The sequence below is a fragment of the Mus caroli genome, chromosome 3 (assembly GCF_900094665.2).
Source record: "Mus caroli chromosome 3, CAROLI_EIJ_v1.1, whole genome shotgun sequence".
NCBI classification, from domain to species: domain Eukaryota; kingdom Metazoa; phylum Chordata; class Mammalia; order Rodentia; family Muridae; genus Mus; species Mus caroli.
The window spans coordinates 125,050,629-125,072,373 of NC_034572.1; the positions used below are offsets into that span (position 1 = coordinate 125,050,629).

The 21,745-nt window shown below is 44.7% G+C and overlaps 1 protein-coding gene across 1 annotated transcript in view; it reads left to right on the top strand.

The window, feature by feature from the left end:
• The first annotated feature begins 10,241 nt into the window (after positions 1 to 10,241).
• The window catches only part of Papss1 (3'-phosphoadenosine 5'-phosphosulfate synthase 1), a 78,200-nt gene continuing 66,696 nt past the window's right edge, over positions 10,242 to 21,745 (top strand). Inside the window, exon 1 of the mRNA XM_021157472.2 lies at positions 10,242 to 10,451. Coding sequence (XP_021013131.1) covers positions 10,392 to 10,451 — 60 coding nt within the window. The 5' untranslated portion in view covers positions 10,242 to 10,391. The remainder of the gene's footprint in view (positions 10,452 to 21,745) is intronic.

Here is a 21,745-nt window from a genome sequence, read left to right on the forward strand (position 1 = left end):
GATTAATGTATAGAAAGGTATGTGTGTGTATAGGTGTGTGTAGATATGCATGTGTTTGTGAATATATGTGTGTGTAAATGTGTGTGTGTAAGAGAGAGAGAGAGAGAGAGAGAGAGAGATGGGAGAGACAGACAGACAGACAGATAGACAGAGACAGAAAACCTTTTTAGTTTGGTGCCCATGCAGTTCAGAAGAAGGTTCTGGATCTGCTGAAGCTGGTGATACAGGAGGTTGTGAGAAGCCTGCAGCGGTGCTAGAAACCAAACTGTGGTCACTTAGAAAAGCAGCGAGCAACCTTACTGGCTGAGTCATCGTCATCTCTCCAGCCCTGTACTGCCATGAATTAAAGCATGTTGGTTGTGATTTCCTTAGCTGAATTTCCATGCATTTCACACACAAAGCTCAGAGGTCCCTGAGCTGAAACTGACCCAAGTGCCTCCTCCCTGACCACGAGCTCTCAAGAGACCAGCAGGCAGCATCCAAGCTTCCACGGAAGGAAGCAACCAGTGGTCCTACCCAGCTGTGACACCTGTGAACCAGATCAACCACCAGCTTGGCTGGATAACCCTAGGGGTACAGTCATATGCGTACCTTGGTAGCAACCAACAGCTGTCTAGTTGGATGTAATACCTGATTAACAAGCAGGAAATCATGCCTGATAATGGAAATTTTATCAACTTCTCAGGGTTAGTGAATTCATGGATCTTGGAGAAGAAGCAACAACTGCCACTTCTCTGAACCAGCACAATGGCCAGCTATATTCTAAATATTTGTCGTGATGCCCACAGATAAGTGTATCCCTCGCTTCTCATCAAGGAAACTTCTCTTTGCAATAGACAGAGACAGTTACAGAAAATGAAAACCAATCAAAATGCAGAGTTGTGGAGCTTAATCCCAGTGGATACATCTACAACACATCTCCTGTGCCTAAGGCTCAGGGGTCCCTCCAGGAGAGATTGAGCAAAGACTGTAAGAGCTGGAGGAACAGGGAGTTTGCTGTACCTCCTAGGAACATCGTGTCCAAAGCTACACCCATAAAGTCTCAATAACATGGCTGTTTAACATGAGTTGAACAAGGATGACATCAATGGACAGGCTAATGAGGAAAGGGGAAAGGTCAAGAGGCCTCAACCCTACACAAAGAACTATCTGCAACTAAGGAATACTGAGACGGGGAGAAATAGCCTTCCCCAGGGAAGAGCATACCAATTGTCTCTGCAGTACAAAATGGTCAGCTCTGAAAACATATATGCAATATTCTACGGACTGAGCCGGTTGTATTTATATGTTAAAGAACATACATACACATGCACACACACACACATGTAACAACAATTAATGAAAAAAATACAATATATGGAAGAGTTTGAAGGGAGTGTGGTGGTTTAAATAAGCATGGCCCAGGAAGTGATACTATTAGGAGGTGTGGCCTTTTTGGAGTAGGTGCGGCCTTGTTGGAGGAAGTGTCTTCCTGTGGAGGTGGGCTTTGAGGCCCTTGTCCTAGCTGCCTGGAAGACAGTCTCCTCTTGTTTGCCTTTGGAACAAGAACTCTCAGTTCCTCCCGCACTATGTCTGCCTGGACACTGCCATGCTTCCTGTCATGATGATAATGGACTGAACCTCTGAACCTATGAGCCAGCCCCAATCAAATGTTATTGCTTATAAGAGTTGTCTTGGTCATGATGTCTCTTCACAGCAGTAAAACCCTAACTAAGACAGAAGTTGGTACCAGGAGTGGGAGATTGCTGTGATAGGCCTGACCATGTTTTTGTTTGGTGGAATGTGGATTTGCGGACTTTGGATTTGGGAGGCAGTGCAATGCTTTAAGTGGAGACTAATGGGCCATCCTAGTGGGAATATGGACACCATTGGTGCTCAGGGTGAGTTGAACTGTGCAGACAGGGCTTAAGTAGTTTCAGAGGAGAACAATTTCATTATGTGGCCTAGAGACTATTGTGCGATTTTGGTGAAGAATGTGGATGCTTTTTGCCCTTGTTTGAAGAATCTGCCTGAGGCTAAGGCTAGGTGAAGAGTATCAGACTAATTGCATTGACAAAGGACGTCTCAGAAAAGCCCAGCGTGGACTTTGTCCTCTGGTTTACTCTCGTAAAGTGTGTTTTGACAAAGTGTAGCAAGATTAAAAAGAAAAAATACAAAATGTATGATTCAAGTATTAAAGAGGCACCAGAAAGTGAAATGGAGCTAAATCCTGTGTTCAAGGATATTAGACAGATTATGGGAGTGGTGACCTTGGGGCAAGATCCATCTAGCAAAGCTTATTATTTGTGTTTGCAATTGAACAAGGAGTGGTTATGTCACATTAGATGTTATTACCTGGCTATTGTTTTCATTTGGACTTTTAATCTGGAATGAACTACAATCCAGAAGTTGAGGGAATGCTTGTGATCTAGATCTTGAGGCTGAAAGACACAGGCCTCTGATCTGGATCTTGAGGAACAGTGGCTATGAAAAGCCTTGGCTCAGGCATGGTGGTATATGCCTTTAATCGCAGTATTTGGGAGTCAGAGTCATGCAGATCTCTTGAGTTCAAGGTCAATTTACAGAGCACGTTTCAGGACAGCCAAGTGTAGGCAGTGAAGAAGTTGAAAAGAAGAAAGCTGATGATAATGTATAGGGCAAGGTGAACATGGTACAGCTCCAGCAAGCAGCAGAACTTGACAGCTTCAGTCATGTGGCTCTGGCTTTAGAGTCAAGAACAGAAGAGACTACTGGGATAATTGATGCTGGTTTGCCAGAGCTAAGAAATCAATGGTGATTAAGAAGAGACCAGCATTACTGAGGTGAAATTTTCTGGGAGGTGTTTTCTGAGAGCTTTAAGGAGCTGTGTTCCAGAGATAGCCAAGGTTGTGCCTCGTGCTGCAGCTCTACTTGTGTAATATGTAAGAGCCACCCAAGTAATACTGGTTTTGAAGGCATGAAGGCGTCATGGAGAACAGAAAGCTAGCACTGTGAGAGACCAGGGAAGGCCACTGGTAATGGTGCAGCCTCAGTTGCAGTTGAAGGCCCAGGACTGAAGGGGTCATGCAAAGAAGTTGAGGCTTAGCACCATGAAGAGAGCCTATGAGAGGCTATTGGTGGAACCTAGTTGCAGCAGAAGACTCCATCAAATTGGAGATGCAAGTACCATGGGATGATTACCAAGAACAGCAGCAGCAATAGAGTAAAGTCAACCAGAAGTCAGAGTGCTACAGAGGGTAGAGCTGGAGAAGTGACTGACGCTCCCTTTAGAGGAGCCCAGAAGATCATATGTAGATCCCAGACGCTGGATCAAGAAGCTGTAAAGTTGAAGTTGTCTTGGGGATCCCAAGATCTTAGACATGCCTGGGATACCTGCTGAGGAAAGCTGCTAACAGGGAGTGGAACCAGCCAAAGAGAAAGAAGTGTGTTGCTGCTGAATGCTAAATTTGCTAACAGCAGTCAACAAGCATGAAAGGAGGGGATCTAAAGAACTCTTTGACATTGGTCATGGAGACTTGAAGGTTGGAGTTTTCCCAGCTGGTTTTTGGTCTTGCTTTGATCCAGTATTTCCTCGCCGTGAGGTTTTGGAATGGTAATGTATGTCCTGTGCTTTGATATGTTGGAAGTATATGATTGGTTTTTTTTTTATTTTGATTTTAATAGAGGATGACAGTTAAAAGACCGCATGAACCTCAGAAAAGACTTTGAACTTTGGACTTTTTAAACATTGATGAGACTGTGATAGTCTATGGGGATTTTTGAAGTTGAACTAAATATACTTTGCATTATTCTATAGGTAGGTAGGGCGCCCATAGGCTCATGTGTTTGAAAAAGCCTATGGGTGCCAGGGAGTGGAATGTGGTGATTTGAATATGCTTGTCCTAGGGAGTGGCACTATTAGGAGGTGTGGCCTTGTTGGAGGAAGTGTGTCACTGTCAGGGTAGGCTTTGAGACCCTCCTCCTAGCTGTCTGGAAGACAGTCTCCTCCTGCTTGCCTTTAGAACAAGAACTCTCAGTTCCTCCAGCACCATGCCTGCCTGGAAGATGCCATGCTTTCTGCTGTGATGATAATGGAGTGAACTTTTGAACCTGTTAACCAGCTCTAATTAAAATATTGTCTAATTAAAATATAAGGCACCTTGGTCACAGTGTCTCTTCACAGCAGTGAAGCCCTGACTAAGACAGGGAGTAAAGAGAAAAGGAGGAAATGATATATTATAATCTCAACAAATAAAGACATGATTAAAACCAAAACAACCCCCCAGGCATACTTATTTTCATTATTTTAAATTGTGTATTTATGTGTATTTATGTGATGTGTGTGCCTATGGGTGTAGGTATGTGCAGACGAAGGCGTTGGGTCCTCTGGAGAAGTTAGCTACAGATGGTTGTTAGTGGCCTGATGTGGATGCTAAGAACTTGGAGCCTCTGGATGAGCAGCAAGGGCTGTTAACCGCAGAGCCATCTGATGATTTCTCATTGTCTTCTAGGATCCTATCTAGAGCATCACCTTATTTTGTTTTTCTTTTTCTTTATTTTCTTTTTTGGTTTTGTCTTGTCTCTGCAGCCTTCTCTGGAGTGTTCCGACTTCTGAGTTTTCCAGTGTTTCTGATGGCCTTGAGAATTCTGAGGACTATTTGTTAGGGATTTTGTAGCTTAGTCTACTGTTGTAAGCCGAACCGCGGCTTACATGAACCGGGTATTTCTGGAAGGCAGGCTGGGGCTGAAAGAGACTTAGACTGTGAGAAAAGATAATGAAGCCAAGACAAAAATATCTCTGATCAAGGCCCAAGAGTATACTAGGAGACCGTGCTTATGAGGGGGAAGGCCCATCCTCCCCGCCAGTCCATTCTTGGTGCCTGGAGCCATTCTGTCAGCACTTGGTCACCAGGCTGGTTGCTTATTCAGGAATGTCTCAGGAAGACAGGTTCAGCCTCTCGGCAGGTAGCAGATGAGCAGGGCAGTTGTCACTTCAAAAGGAGCCAACCAAGTCGGAAAGCTGCATTGCAGGTGGCCCTACCTCAGTGGCGACGAGGTCTGTGCCAGTCCGCTTCAGGCTGGGGAGGCTACAGCCTACTATTTGGAATATGATTTATTATTATTATTATATATATTGTATTAGTAGTATAATGATAATCCTGAAAACATGATCTGGTCACAGAGGAGGAAATAACAGAGAAATCATCATTTACTCTATGAAGGCTATCTACCAGCAACCTCACAGTTCACTCGCCCTGGCTCCAGTGCACTCTGCCTGTTTCATCACAGTCAAGTTACCCTTTCCTGCTTTGCTTCTATAAAGCACTCTATGGGAGAAGCTCACACAGCTCCCAGTAAGGGCCAGAGGGCTGTGTTCCTGCTCCTTCAGAGGCTCTAACTATTTAGAATTCCGCACTTGAGGTTTCCTCCTTCTCCATTAACTCCTTCAGCCTCTTCCGGGCATCAGCAGACTCACAGGTGTTTGTTTTATTACATTCCAACACCACAGTATTTGCTGCTTAAATGTTTTCAACTTTGGCCACTGGAGCTCTCTCAGTCTGCGCCTGTGTTTCTTAGACAGATCCTTGTAAGATGGTTGTACTCGTTGGTTTTGTGTGTCAACTTGACATGGGCTGGAGTTATCACAGAGAAAGGAGCTTCAGTTGGGGAAATGCCTCCACGAGATTCAGCTATGGGGCATTTTCTCAGTTAGTGATCAAGAGGGGAGGGCCCATTGTGGGTGGAGCCATCCCTGGGCTGGTAGTCTTGGGTTCTATAAGAGAGTAGGCTGAGCAAGCCAGGGGAAGCAAGCCAGTGAGGAACATCCCTCCATGGCCTCTGCATTAGCTCCTGCTTCCTGACCTGCTTGAGTTCCAGTCCTGACTTCCTTTGGTGATGAACAGCAATGCGGAAGTGTGAGCTGAATAAACCCTTTCCTTCACAACTTGCTTCTTGGTCATAGTGTTTTGTGCAGGAATAGAAACCCTGACTAAGACAATGGTGGGTGTCTTGATGTAAACATTCTTCTCTTCCCTTCTCCCATGCCTTCTCTTTCTTTTCTTTCTTCCTGAACAATGTTTCACGTACCCCAGGCTGACTTAAAACTGACCATTTAGCTAAGAATGACTTTGAATTTCTGATTCTCCTGTCTCCCCATCTTTCGTGCTGGGATTATGTCCTGTCCTGTCCCCCGTATATATCCCACACATAACACCCAGTTTACAAAGTGCTAAGATTGAATTTCGGGCTAGTTGAATACCTTGCCCACTGAACTCTATCCCCAGCCCTGCATTTTCTTATTTTCTAAGTAAAATACGCTCTAGTTCATCTTATATGGTTTCCTTCACATTCCCAGAACGAGTCATTTCCTCACGGAGCCCTGGATCTTTTTATTGGAAACAACATTAGAAAGCATCTTCTTGTTTGTGACCACTGTAAGCACTGGAAATCCAGTATCTTTGAGGTAGGCATGTGTTCTGACAGCCTACCAGCTGACAGACAGAAGAGATATATTTGCATACAAGGCTGCATAAAATATTTCAGTTTTCTCTCACCTTGCCTGAGTTTCAGTTTCCGTCCAGTGCCATCCACCTCTTTACGTACTGTTCAGTTTCATCACACCAACATCACAACATGAGAACTGTTATCTGGTACTCCTGTGGTGAGTGACTTGATCACCCAGCTCCATCCGTCTCAGCTTTGTTTCTTAAGATAAGGTCTTACTGTATAACCAGGGCAAGCCTGGAACTTAATAGAGACTAAGTTACATTGTTTAGGGAAGTACAATGAAGTGGTAGATTTTAAGATTGAAAATGATTATTATTACTACAAAGGGGCACACACAAAAAAGAAACATCCATAATGACTTTTAAAAGCATCTTTTGTTTCTATGTGGAGAAGGTAGCAGAGACTGGATGCGCTTTCACCTGATACAGCTAGAAAAACCCAACAAAGGTAGGAGACAGTTTTCCGAGCCTGGGTAGCAGGCAGGACTGAGCAGTAATATCAGATAGTGAACACCCATTAGACGCCACTTTTGCTAAAAGGCATGGTCTTCTCCCTGGGCTTATAGGGTCACTAAACGCAGGCTGAAAGCTTAGCATATCTAGTTTCACTTTGTGTCTGTCCCCTTTACTGTTTAGCCTGTTTAATTTCTGGCTGTAGCTCTGTTAATCACTCCAGGAATGTTCATCTAACCCCTTTGAGATCTAATCTATCTCATTTTCCTTCAAGGCTCAAGGGACAAAGGTTAGGAGCCACTGTCCTAATCCTGAAGTCATCTAGGGTGGAACAGTAGTGCATCAAAGGATAGGCCACATCCCACATTAAAAAAAAAAAAAACTAAACAAACTATCTATGATGGATAGTCACTGGAGCCAGAGAAATCTTATGGGTACCAGATTGTTCTCTTTAGGCAAGGAGAACTGATTCTGGTCCCCTTGCAGAACCAGAATTGAGATCATGGTCACCTAAGCCACATTCTTCCCCCTGCCTCCAACCTAAAGCTATACTTAACCTCTACTTAAACTTAAAATTGCACATCACTGCCAAAAGAGAAACCATGGGGGTTACCATAGCGATTTATATATTCCTCTCCCCCAACAGGCCACACTGACTTAATCGCCATTGCTTTTTCAGCATTACTTAAATTGGTGTATTGTGGCAGGTGATTCCCTGCTGGGCCTCTAGGAACCAATGACTTTCTTTAAAACTCCAGGAACAATGGGAATGTAAACTAAGTCCTAGCCCCAGCCTATTAGCTGTCCCGACCATTGTCCAGGGAGGCGGAGCCAGGGCAGAGACCAACTTTATCTGAACTAAAGAGATGGAACTGTAAGACAGAACAGCAGAGATGGAGGGAGAGAGACTTGAAAAGTGAGCTCCAGAGATCGCAAAGTCCACCTGGGCAAGAGCAAGGGGAAGGAGCCAAATCTAGTCAGAGAAATGCCACTTACAAATGTCCAAGGAGAAATGACCCAGAAAGAATCTGTACTCTCACCAGTCCAAGTGAGAAAACCTTAGCATCGTTGACATATTCACAGGGGGTTCTGAGTAACTGGGAAGAAGTACGGTCAGGGTAATTTATAAGTACAAAGAAAAACTTCCTCTCAGGTGTCTCTGGTTAAGAGGGAAACTATAGCGAAACCTCTCTTGGAAGAGGTTTCCGTGACATGGATTTGAGATGCTATCAGGAAGCAGGACTCAACCATGTCCAAACTACCGCCCAGGACATGAGCTTGAGTCACCTTCCATGATAGAGACCACAAAGATTTGACAGTTAAATTATGCTCAGTGGCTCAACGTAGGTATCAGGCATTCATCTGGCTCTTGCTTTTTGGACACCTGGATGGTGCACTATCATACGGTTGGAAAAGCACTGCTACACATCAAAGTAAAACGTTGGTTCAACAGCATCTCTCAAGGATTTGTTCTTAAAATATGTTTATAAGCACTGGAACTTAAACACACCCGGTAGTCCCTTTTATTTTGTAGCTGTCCCTTTAGTCTTCTCATTGTGGCCTTTTTGACGTGCAAACACTTCAACAGAGTTTAGCTGTAAGGACCAATTTACAGTCAATTAGGAGGACACCCATGGCTCAAGCTGTATCTATGCACGATTTCCCTTGAGCAGGAATGGGGGCTCTCTGAGAAATGGCTGGTTCCAGGTGGCACTCCCCCACCACCTTAGTCTGAAACTTAGAATCTTTTAAAAGAAAACAATTATTTTTTTTAGGTGCATACAAAAGAATAGGTTTCTTTATGACATTTTCATAAATATATGCGATTGGCCTTTGTCCACATTTTCTTGTTTATCATTGTCCTTATTTTTAGTCTTTTAGTCTCATTCTTGTGACTGTTATTAGCAGAATTTAGAATTGTATTGAAATTCAGTCCTATATACTATTAGATTAAGAATCCCCTAGATAGAGCTAAAGGATGGAGCACGCCTTTAATCCCAGCACTCAGGAGTGAGAGGTTTGAGGCCAGCCTGGTTTACAGAGTGAATTTCAGGACAGCCAGGGCTATACAGAGACACCCTGACTCAAGAACACAAAAACAAACGAACCAGGAAGAACGAAAGAAAGAAAGAAAGAAAGAAAGAAAGAAAGAAGGAAAGAAAGACAAAATAAGCAAGCAATCAAGACATTTTAAATGGTGGAGGACTAAGATCTGATTTGCATTTTAGAAGTACCTGTCTGACACTCTTGAGAACAGAGAGGGTGGCAGAAGAGTGACGGGGAATACATGTTGTGTGCGTCTCTCTCTGTGTGTGGTGTGTATGTGTGTGTGTAGTGTGTGTGTGTGCGTGTATCTGTGCAATGACGACTCCTGTTAGACGTGGAGGAGGGAGATTAATTTGAGACCTTGTCAGTGGAGCAAATAGGGACTGACTTGCTAGCAATAGGCTATGCAAGCAAGCCTCAAGTGTTGATGATTGGGGTGTGTGTGTGTGTCATCACTGACAGTAGCAGAGTAAGCAGCTAAATTTTGTGAGACTGCGGATGGTTGTGGTTATGGTTATGGTGAGCTTAAAGTTATGGGGATGAGTGCGAAGGGTTATAACTCCTGGAGAAGGCCTCCCCCTCCCAGCCCCATTCTTTTACCAACTGGTCATGGACTATATGTGGTTGAAAATGCGCTTTATAGGTGAGCATTCCGCCTTGCGTACCAGGGAACCTGGATTTCAGTCCTCTATGAGTAGCAAGTACTAGAGAAGCCCCTTTGTGGCTAGTCAGCGGCAACAAACACTGCATAGAAATTTCCTGATAGAAAGTGGCTCTCCAAGTGGGAAAGGCGTCACCTTACAAATACTTTCTAATCCTTGATGAGATACAATTGATGTCAAAAACATTGTGCACGGAGTAGGATTGCAAAGCGATGAGCAACATGTAATGGTGAATTCACTTAAGTAATTCTACTTTTTTGCAGGGCTGGGAAACATCAAAGTCGGCCTAGTTGACAAGTGCACACATCGAGCCTATGCTGTGTTTGCGGAAGAAAAGCTAGAGAGCAGCAGGAGCCCACGTCAGCTTCTTCCCCTACCAGCCTCAGCTCTAGGGAGCGTCTCCCACGCCCAGCTCTGCAGGCGTCGCTCCTGCTCGCTCACTGCGCGTGCTCAGCATCTGAAGGCTCTCTCCATCAAACCCTCAGACCACGCCCCTCGCCCTGGGTCAAGGCGGGAGCTTCAAGCGCCCCTCCTGATGATTGGATGTTGAGGTCTCGACCCCACGCCTCCCGCTTTGCCCCGCCCTCCACGCTGCTCAGACGCCTAGCTCCAGCCGAGGAGATCACTAGCTGGAGCGCACGTCAGCGCGCGCCGGAGCCCCGGGTGCAGGCCCCGCCCCTTCTCCCTGCTCCGCCCCGCCCCTCGGCCTCCCTCCCACTGCTCGGCTCCCGGGCTCTCAGCAGCAGTGCATCCGCGCTCCGCGGCCATGGAGATTCCTGGGAGTCTGTGCAAGAAAGTCAAGCTGAGCAATAACGCGCAGAACTGGGTGAGTGGTGGCCGCAGGCCGGAGCGTGGGTGGCTGTGGGAACCGCGGGCTGCCGGTGCATCCTGCGGGAGCCGGGGGCGGGGACCCGGGCGGCGGCGGCCCGTGAAGGCGAGTCCAGGCCCGGAGCTGTCCCCTAGGCTGGCGAGGCGGAGGGCTGCGGCGGAGGCAGACGGAGGCGCCTCTGCACGTTCCGGGTGTGCTTGGCCCAGGTTTGGGTCGGTCTCCGAGTCCTTACGTTTCTGAGTTGCAGTGTGCTGAGAGAATAACAATGTGGCCATTCATGGATCGGGACTGCAGGACTGAGGTTCTTTGTGTCTCTGTTTTAAATTGGAATGTCTGACACAGACATACTTTTAAAGACTCGATTCCTGGTGACAGTTAGGTGTGGGAAGATTGTTTCTAACATTGAGCAGCGAGTACCAGTAGGCTTCATTGGCTGAGTACTATGGCTTCAGAGGGTCGTTTCCTTCTGTAGTTTATTCATTGGTGGTGGCCGCTAAGATGGTAAGCGCGAAGCTGGAGACCATCCAACTTTGGAGGCTGCAAAGGCCCTGCTTCAGCGTTAGACGGATTTTTTTTTTTTTTTTCTTTTATTCCTCAGGTAACAGGATCATGAAGTTTAATTACAGGTGATGATTTACAAATCATCACCTGCCCTTGGTGAGTCAGGAGAGAAAGTAAAAATAAAAAAAAAATGCTGTTTCAGGCTAGTGTTCTTTTGAAGTCATTGATTTGCCATGTCTGCTGTCAGATTCAAGAATTCTGTCTTCTTTCATCCTTTACCTTAACTTCTTAGAAGGTGAGAGGGATGTGAGATAAAAGGGAGATTAGGAGGTTGGAAGGGACAGACTCCTGTCGTGGGCTCCAGTCCCAGCCTTGCCGTTTGTAAGTTGGGTGATCTTGAGGACAGTCACTCCACTCTGAATCTCAGGTGACTGGAGGGTGTAACAGTGTGCCCTTCTCAGGATTGTCTTTCTGAATAGAGAAGATAACGAAGGTGAAAGAGCAACGAAACCATTGCTCTGAAACTCGGATTCGGCGTCACTATTGTTGCTAACAGGATTTCACGGTTAGGGAGGTAAGTTGACTAAATTGGAGTATTTAAAAAAAGTTTCAGTAATACTGTCTGTCTATAAGTCATTTATTTAAAAATCACTTTGTTATTTTATGAGTCTGAGTGTTTTGCCTGTGTGTATGTGTATGCACCAGGAGTGTGCCTGGTGTTGCAGAAGGGTGTGTTGGACCCTTCGGGCTGCAGTTACAGGTAGTTGTGAGCCACCATTGTGTGTGTTCTGGGGATCCTTTGTAAGAGAGAGTGCTCTAAACTGCTGAGCCAACTCTTCTGCTGCCCTAATTCATTTATGTATTACATCGTTTGCTATGTAGAGACCCATACTTGACAGCTATAAAAAACCATAGGGCTCAGGGTTTGCTTTGCTCATGGCAACTGATTGTTAAGGGCATATGTTTTTATGGGCCATAGTGAGTGGCCTAAGATAGGAGTTTTATTGCAGTTTAGAGGCAAGGTTAGTTTGGCCCCAGGGATTTTTATGAGTTTATGGAGAACCTCATATTTCTGAAGTGGGTGGAGCCATCACATCCCTGAGCAGGGACATGTTTGACTACTGAAGGGAGTTTTTGTTGGGGAGCAGAGATAAAGATGGGGTGGAGCAGGGTTGTATAATGTAAATTTTTGGCTAAAGAGTTAGGGTGATTTTTCTAGGAGATTTGGAATGGAGCTAGAATTTTTAAAATTTTTCTGAACTTTTCTTTTTTTCCAGTCTCTAATAGAATGACTTCCCCTAACACATGTAACTCATCCGATGGGTGTGAGTGTAAAAAAATCTATGCACTCTTAATGTTAATGTTCTCATTTCATAAAACGGGCAATCCAGGAAGGCTGGTTTGCAGAGGAAATGCAGGTACCTACTGTGCCATCGTGAGGATTAAGTTGGCAGACTAGAAGCCTGGTTGACATAGCCACACTGTTTAAGGTATTCTTGTTGGCCAATCCAGTGTGAACAGTTGAATGGCTAGCTAAAAGCAGGAAAGAACAGACAGGAAGGACCAGACTAGACTGAGGCGATGACCAGGAGAGAGACATTAAAAGATGTCCTGAAGTTTTCATCTGAGACGTTGGGAGATAGGCTGAAATGTTGTATCTATGTTCACTTGTTGAGTTTTTGCAGTGTTTCCGTGGATGGGGTTTAAAACCAGGACCCTGAATGTGTCCACGTGCTGTCCCAGAACTCATAGAGTTACCACATGTAGCATCTCCATTTTATAAATGAGGAAACTGAGGGACAGAGTTGTTAAGGTGGCAACTGGAATTCTAAGCCTGTATCTGAAGGGACAGCCTTAGCTGAAATTGTAATTTTGTGTTCAGAGAAATTGAATCACCTGTATAACTTAAAAGAAAAAGACATAAAAATAAGTGGAGAAATATAAATTAGATGTCAATAATACGATTTGTTTAGCTTAATATAGCCCAGATATTTTCACTGAATTTATATATATATGTATATATATATTTTTTTGTTGTTGTTTTTGTTTTTTTTGTTTTTGTTTTTTCGAGACAGGGTTTCTCTGTGTAGCCCTGGCTGTCCTGGAACTCACTCTGTAGATCAGGCTGGCCTCGAACTCAGAAATCCGCCTGCCTCTGCCTCCTGAGTGCTGGGATTAAAGGCGTGCNCCACCAACGCCCGGCTGGATTTTTATTTTTAATATACATACAAGCTCAGTGCTATTTGTGATCAGTGTAAAGTTACTGATGCTTTAAGCCTTTTTTGTATGTACCCGTCTGGAGGGTATTTGGCATTTATCACACATCTTAGCTCTGGGTAGGCACTTCGCACCTGCTCTCTGGGACCTGGGTACGTTGTTACAGGTATTAAACTAGGCTAGGCTAGGAGTAGCTTTGAGCAGGACTTAGGGTGTTAATTAACATATTGAGAGCAGGTTCTAAGCTTTAGACACTGCATTCTGCTGAGGAGCAGGAAAAAGAAATTGCTTCACAGAAGTCTTAAGTAAGAGGTAAGAGAATGTAGTGTCCTGAAGGGAGGAAGCACAGTTGTTCAGCTGTTACCATATACCAACAGGTGTAGTAAAGGGAAGCCAAGAGTCCGTTTTCTACAGGAGCCTCCTTTGATGTCAGTCTGAAATGTAACACATGTCATTCTCTAGTTGATACAATCTTTCCTGCAATGGGGACAGTTTCCCTCTGCCCTTTGTAACCTGTCACTTGACTCTGGGAAGCTTGGGGCTGCTTGTTTGAGACTCAAGTGTCACCCTTCCGTAGAATCGTATCCAGCTGAACCCCCTGCTCACGTTAGCTTTATGCTGGACTGGGTTGTACAAGGGCATCTTCTTGTTAGAGTTTGTTACCATTCTTCCCTCAGAGAAGTCTGAAATGGAGCAGGAGATTCTGAACCATACATAGGTAGCCACATTCTGGTTTCCTGATTCTGTCTCCCAGCACTCCCCAAAGCCCTGCAGCTCAGCACATCTTCCTTTTTACACATCACATCCTTAGGATTTTGTAGTTTGCTGCTGCCTGGGCTGCCTGGACGGCCCTTTAGTGAGGAGCTTCAGAGCTTTGGGCTATTTGACCTTAAGTATGTCGCCATGTGGACCTTTTCCATACTCCTTTGCTCCTGGGTTGAATTGCTTGTACAGCTCCGTATGTGGTGATGCTATCCTGTATCCTGTATCCTGTTGACATATTTCATTAGAGATGTTTGTATCTGCTGAACTCCCATGTGGCCAGAAGGTAGACGGGTAGGGTGTAGAGTAGCTCGGATGCTCTTGACAACATAAATCTTTAGTCTGTTTAAGTAAGGAAATGAACGACATATATGGAAAGGTTTAGATTGAAGTTCTGTCCCTTAACCATCTGTACAGTCCTGGGCACAATCCCTGAACTCATCTGTGCTTCATCTCTCTCATCTGTAATACGGACAAAACAACCATCATAGCCAGGCTAAATTATACATATGTCAAGGGTACAGAGGATCCATAGGTCAAAGGTTAAAGACTCTGTGGTCCTCAGCACTGTTGAGTACTGTTCTTGCTACTATTTAATAATAATTAATCAAATGTTTAATACCTGCTTTGTTTTTGCCTCTGTTCCTCATCCTGGGTGTGCAGAGGCAGAAGGGCCAAAAGGAATTCTGCTCTGGTGGGTCTCACCTTCAACTTGAGAGACAACCAAATCAATGACTAATTGTACATTTGTCATGTTGTTCTGTACTGCTCTGGTCCTCTCAGAAGGCCAGCATCCCATTCTGGAGGTGGAGGAGGGCTGAGATGGTACAGAGTGACTCAGGCTTAGGTGGGACACAGGAAACATTGTCCTCCATCTAGGCTGGGACAGGTGTTGGTCTTCTTAAGTCTACAGTCTGGGAGCTGATGTTATAGGAAGTACCCAGAGAAAAGGGAAAGCTCAAATTCGACCAAGAAGCACACTTTGAATGCTGACTAATGTGGTTTGCATAAATATCCTCCAGAGGCCCATGTGTCAGTGACTGGTTGCCAGCCCATGTGCTGTTGGTAGGTGGTAGAACCTTTACAAGGTTCTGGTGGGAGGAAGTCTGGTCTTTGGGGGCATTCTTGAAGGGGCGGTTGGAATCCTGCCCACTTCCCAGATGCCACGTGGTGGGCATCTTGTTTCTCATGTCTTCACCATTAGTGCCCAGAGCAGTGGGTCCCAGGGACTGTGGCCTGAAGCTCCTGAAATCCAGGAGACTGTATTGATTTCTGTTACAGTCATGGAAGGCTGACTAATGTTTAAAAAGGTGACAGTAATGTTTGGAAGGGTCTTTGTTGTCTAGTATGGTAGCCACTAACCACACGTGGCAACTTCATTACATAACACACCCAGTTCCTTAGTGGTACTGACCACGTATCTAGTGCTGTAAGTGTAGCTGGTGATCACTCCAGCCTAGAACTTTCCATCTGTGGGAGCTCTAAGTCTAGCCTTGGAACCACTGCCCCCTCTTTTCTTTTATTCTCCTTCTCTATGTATTTGTGTCTTTTTACTTTCTTCCCAGGGCAAGGCATTTCCAGAGTCATTTCCACTCTGCAGTTTTGTTTTGGGGCAGTGTGGCACAGGGTGTCTAGCTGTGTTGGCTTTCCTTTTAGCATGGTAGCTTTTTTTAACCTTTGAAGTATCCCACATGTTTCTACGACAGTACATTTTGAGGCAGATTCTCTTCTCAGTGATTGTCAACTGGGTGAGATTTTTGCCACCTTTAGGGTGGTTAGCAATTCTGGAGGTCTGTCTGTCTCCTCCTCCTCCTCCTCCTCTTCTTCTTCTTCTTCTTCTTCTTCTTCTTCATCTTCTTCGTCGTCTTCGTCTTCTTCTTCTTCTTCTTCTTCTTCTTCTTCTTCTTCTTCTTCTTCTTCTTCTTCTTCTTCTTTTCTTCCCCTGTCTCTTTCTTATTTTTTCTTTCTTTCTTTTTTTTTTTTTTTTGTGTCATTGAGGGGATGATGCTTCTGATATCTGTTGGGTAGAGGCCAAGGCTGCTACTAAATATTTACCATCACAAGGAACTTTCAAAATCAAGGATTACTAGCTCTCAATAGTCATTGATGTTGAAGTCGAGTCTCCATGGGCGATTGTGGAATCACCGTAATAGAGCAGTGGATATGGTGGTGGCTGGAGGTTTCCATGGATGTTGAGTACTGAGTACTGGTTGCAGTTGTGTCTCTGGTAGTCAGGCACAGTGCTGGGGCCATGTCCACGGGCCTAGCATTGGGGATCTCCAGCAATGGGAATTATGGACACAGAAGGCATGTCTTTAAGCCCTTCAGGGAGCAACACTAGTGGTAACAGTGGGGGGCTAGCTGCATAGGTCTCACACTCCAAGGTACAAGATCCTTGGTTCTTCAGGTCTCAGCAGTGACACATCATACTGTGGGCCACCTGTCCCGCTCTGGTACAGGGAACTCCGTGGACTTGTGTTCTGAGACCACAAGTACAAAGCTGGGTTAGAGAGGTTGCACTGTGGGAGAGACTGGAGCCAGGACAGTAATAGGTTAGGGATGGGCTGGACCACATCTTGATCAGGTCCTGTTAGCTTATATATACCTCCTGCCCCTTGTTTAATCCCAGATGTCCTATTCGTCCCCAGAAGATGGACTCAGGGGTCCCTGGGCCTTTCATCCTCTCCCCATTGTAACCACACTGAGTAAATATCCTTGCAATTCTCTAGTTGTTATATTGGTGGTAAGTGATGAAGCCTAGCTCGTTAGGGTTCCCGGACTCACCCTTTCATCTTAGAGGCCCCAGCAATACCAGAGATGGTGAGATGTAGAAACTTTTGCACCCAAGGGGGACGGACTTCAGCAGTGGCTCCTTTCAGCCTGGCAGCAGGCAGCGGTGGTTCTGGAGGTGTGATGGGCAGTGTTAGGGTCTTTTCTAACGCTGAGATTTACTGTGGACTTCATGCAGCCCTTCAGGCTAGGTTCAAATCTGTGATGACCGTGGTACTGTCGTGTGGCTGGAATTGTTGGTGTCTTGATGGTGGAGTAGTTGGACTCTCCCATCATCCTTTCTCCTTAGTTCCAGGGCCAGGTTTACCTTAGGCTTTGTTCTTTGCCCTGCACACCAGGTCTGTGTCTTACTGGGTTCCCACCTCTGCCTTGATGAGCTCCTGGGTCCCTCTTTAGTCACTTAGGTTGAACTTGGAGCTCTTTATTTGTTTATAATTTTGGTTCTTTCTTGTAGATAAGGTGAGTAATGGACATCTTTACTTGGCTGCTTTGGACTTCTCCAAATTCAGATTTGTTTATTTTAATAGCTACTTTTTTTTTTTAAAATCTGTTTCCTTGTTTTGATAAGGTCTGATGTAGTCTATGCTGGCATCACACTTTCTGTGTGACTGAGGCTTGTCTTAAACTCCTAACTACTTGCCTCTACCTCTCTGGGTGTGGATTACAGGTGTGTGAACTGCCACTCCTGGCTTCAGATTTATTTTTAAATGTGAAAAGTATCAAGTATATGTAAACAAAAACTTTCTTGTACCCAGACTACCCAAGTTTTCTGCCAGAATCATTTTCAATATAGTAGGCAAGAAACCAGCAGGTGACATTCTCTTTAGTGATTGAGTGAGCTAGTTTCTATGTATCTTGCACTTTCTAACATCCATTAACTTCATGAGTATATAGTTTGTTGGGTAATTTTTTATGTGGTTGACCTCAAATTTAATAAGAAAAAGAAGGAAATATTTCATAGGAACAAAACACAGTAAAACACATTAGATACAGGTCTCTTCTTGTCTAGGAGCAAAGTGGCTTGGAAACATCCCAACACAAAATGGGCAAGTCAAACAGGTTTGGCGAGTGGAGGAAGTTTACCTTGGACTACCCTCTTCATTCCTTTCCGGCAGACACCTAGCTCCCTTCTGGGCAGCACTGATGGGAGCCCATGATAGAGAGGTTCTCTGCTTTTCACGGAAGGCAGGCCGAGAGGCCGGGATCCACGTCTGGAACTTCTCAGGCTTGAAATGAATGCATAGCTGCCAAGCTTCCTCTCCTTCAGCAATGCATCCAGATCCCCATACAGATTTCCATAGGTGATTATTATGTAGTATAATGTAACATACTAATATATCTAGTATAATTTTATTGGGAGTACAGCTTTTAGTCAAATTGGTGGAAGAAGGGTGTAGCTCTTGTGGAATGCTCATGAAAAGAATTTTCACATTGTTCCTTTGGCCTCTGGAGGTTTCCTACCTCAGGGCAATGAGCAGTGAAAGTCACTTGGGCAGGAGATGCTTTCCCTGTGCGTGATGATGAAAGGCAAAGTGGGACGACAGCCTTTCCTTCAGGCTCTTTTATTAACAGCATCTGGAGAAGAGTACACAGAGACGATCTGGGTGGAAATTGATTCCTTAAATATAGTCTCAGGCTGGAGAGATGGCTTAGCTATTTAAGAGAGCTCTGGTTCTCCCAGAGGACTTAAGTTTGGTTCCCAGCATCCACACTGGCTGGGTTACAACTGCCTATAACTCCAGCTCCGTGGGATCTGACGTCATCTTCTTGTCTCTACAGGGTCCTGCACACACAGGTACACTCACATGTACATAAATAAAGATTGCAAACAAATTCAGGAGTGATAGCTTCTGTCTATTCTGTCAGCTTTGATGAGGTAGAAGTGGGAGTATCAGGAGTTCAAGGCCATCCTTGACGACCTGGTGAGTTCAGAGCCAGTCTGGTGTCCATGAGGCAGTGTCCCAGAAAGATAAGAAATGTAGTGATTGGTGGATATCAGCAGGATAGCAGGAGTTTCAAGTGGTTGTTCTCTGGTAAAAGATGAACAACACCATATGCAGAATGACCTTCAAGAACCACAGAAGTCACGTGAGGTACCATAGCACGTGAGCATAGCATAGAGTAAGAAAAGATAAATGGCAGTAAGGCAGGGGGATGATTTTGTATTCTCTACACACTCTCCTGATTCACGCAGCACATCTTGGAGAGAGATACTGTCTGCTTGAGACAGTATCTCTCTCCTGAATGAGCATCTGATGCCATCTAAATACTAAATACTAAATACTAAATCTAAATACTGTCTGCTTGGGACAAGGAGACTGAATGAGCATCTGGTGTAGTCTAAACTAACACGGAACTCATGCAAGTCAAATCCAGCCCTTGTTAAGTTCCTGCAGCCCCAGTGTCCAGGTTGGGACCTGTAGGTGGTCTCCACACCTAAGCTAGCCCCATGTAGTATTTTGCAGCCTAGATTCCAAGCTTGCCACAATGTTGGACTGACTGTAGCAGCTTTTGTTAATACATATGCACCAAACATTGGGGCTTACAATTTTATAAACACTGATGGACATAGTCAAATTGGTCTTGATAGAATAGTAGTGGGAGATTTCAGTTCCCCACTCTCACCTTCAGATAGGTATTTCTGATGGCTAATCAAGAAGATATAAGCAATGTAAGTAAGCAGCTCCTTAGCAGTCAGTGAGTTAAAGCAGTAATAAAAACCTCCCAACAAAGACTGGGTCTACATGGAGTTACTGATGAACCTTTAATGAAGAGCTAACCAGTGACCCACAAATCTTTCATAAAACAGAAGGACACAGTCACTCTATGACTCCTGTGTTACCCTGAATCTAAGCTCAGGAAGAACTTAGTTGTAACAAATAATATTATTTTAAATGTAGGCAGGAACTTAATATGGCAGCAGTTTTTCTTAACCCTAGCTAGTTCCCAAATAACGACAGAGAGATTTGTTTACAACTTAAAAGCACAATAACTAGGCATTATACTTCTGTTCTAATCCTCTAACCTAATTTTGCTATGTTCCATCTAAAATCTCCATAAATCCTGAACTTAGGGTCTCCATGCTCCAGCTGAACTCTGGTGATGTCTCCTTCCGAATGTCCCCGCCCCACTCTCTTCCCAGATGCTTCGCCGTAGTCTCTCCATTGCCCAGGGGTTTGTTTTTTTTGGCTTTCTGGTTGTACTACTTAAAGTTAGGGTTTCTCCGCTCTGATGAAACACTATGACCAGAAGCAACTTGGGGAGGAAAGGTTATCCGTGCCATCATTGAACTCAAACAGGGCAGGCAAGAGCTGCTGCAGAAGCCGTGGAGGAGCACTGTTTACTGGCTTGTTCCTGGCTTGCTCAGCCTGCTTTTTTATAGAACCCAGGACCACCAGCCCACTGTGCTACCACCACAGTGTTACTTAACCACTAGTTAACAAAACACTCTACAGTCTGATCTTATGGGGAGTCAGAGCTTCAGCTGAGGTTCTCTTCTTAATGACTAGGTTTTGTCAGGTTGACATAATGCTAGCCAACACACTACTCTTGGTTATAGTTTCAGAGCCAGAGTCAATACATTTCATAGACATTGGGCATCGTGTGTGTGTGTGTGTGTGTGTGTGTGTGTGCTGACTAGTCACAATAAGCCAGGAAATGAAACCATCCCAGATGTTCTTCAGCAGATAAATGGATGAAGAAAATGTGGTCCATGTGTACAATAGGGTTTTATACAGCCATAAGGAAAAATATAAGATCCAGCAATACCACTCCTGGGCATATATCCAGAAGATGCTCCAACTTGTAATAAGGACACATGCTCCACTATGTTCATAGCAGCCTTATTTATAATATCCAGAAGCTGGAAAGAACCCAGATGTCCTTCAACGGAGGAATGGATACAAGAAAATGTGGTGCATTTACATAATGGAGTACTATTCAGCTATTGAAAACAATGAATTTATGAAATTCTTAGACAAATGAATGGATCTGGAGGATATCATCCTAAGTGAGGTAACCCAGTCACAAAAGAACACACACAATATGCACTCACTGATAAGCTGATATTAGCCCAGAAGCTCAGAATACCCAAAATACAATTTGCAAAACACATGAAACTTAAGAAGAAGGAAGACCAAAGTGTGGACACTTTGCTCCTTCTTAGAATGGGGAACAAAATACCCATGGAAGGAGTTACAGAAACAAAGTTCAGAGCAGAGACTGAAGGAGTGACCATCCAGAGACTGCCCCACCTGGGGATCCATCCCATAAACAACCACCAAACCCAGACACTATTGCAGATGCCAACAAGAGGTTGCTAACAGGAGCCTGATATAGCTGTCTCATGAGAGGCTCTGCCATTGCCTGCCAAATACAGAAGTGGATGCTCACAGTCATCCATTAGACAAAGCACAGGGTCCCCAATGAAGGAGGTAGAGAAAGTACCCAAGGAGCTGAAGGGGTTTGCAGCCCCCTAGGAGGAACAACAATATGAACTAACCAGTACCCCCAGAGTTCCCAGGGACTAAACCACCAATCAAAGAAAACACATGGAGGGACCCATGGCTCCAGCTGCATGTGTAGCAGAGGATGGCCTAGTTGGTCATCAATGGGAGGAGAGGCCCTTGGTCCTGTGAAGGTTCTATGCCCCAGTGTAGGGGAATGCCTGGGCCAGGAAGCGGGAGTGGGTGGGTTGGGGAGCGGGGGGAAAGGGGAGGAGATAGGGGATTTTTGGAGGGGAAACTAGGAAAGGGGATAACATTTGAAATGTGAATAAAGAAAATATCTAATAAAAAATAAAAAGAAAAGAAAAGAAAAATATAACTCTTACATTTGCAGGAAAACAGATGAAATTGATAATCATTATCTTCTGTAAAATAAGCCAGCTTCACACAAATACTTTAGATTTTCTCTTGCACCGAAAGTTAAAATTGTAAGCACATTTTGTCTGTATGTGCGTGTGTGTGCGTGTGTGTGTGTATGTGTGTGTATGTGCGTGTGTGTGCGTGTGTGTATGTGTG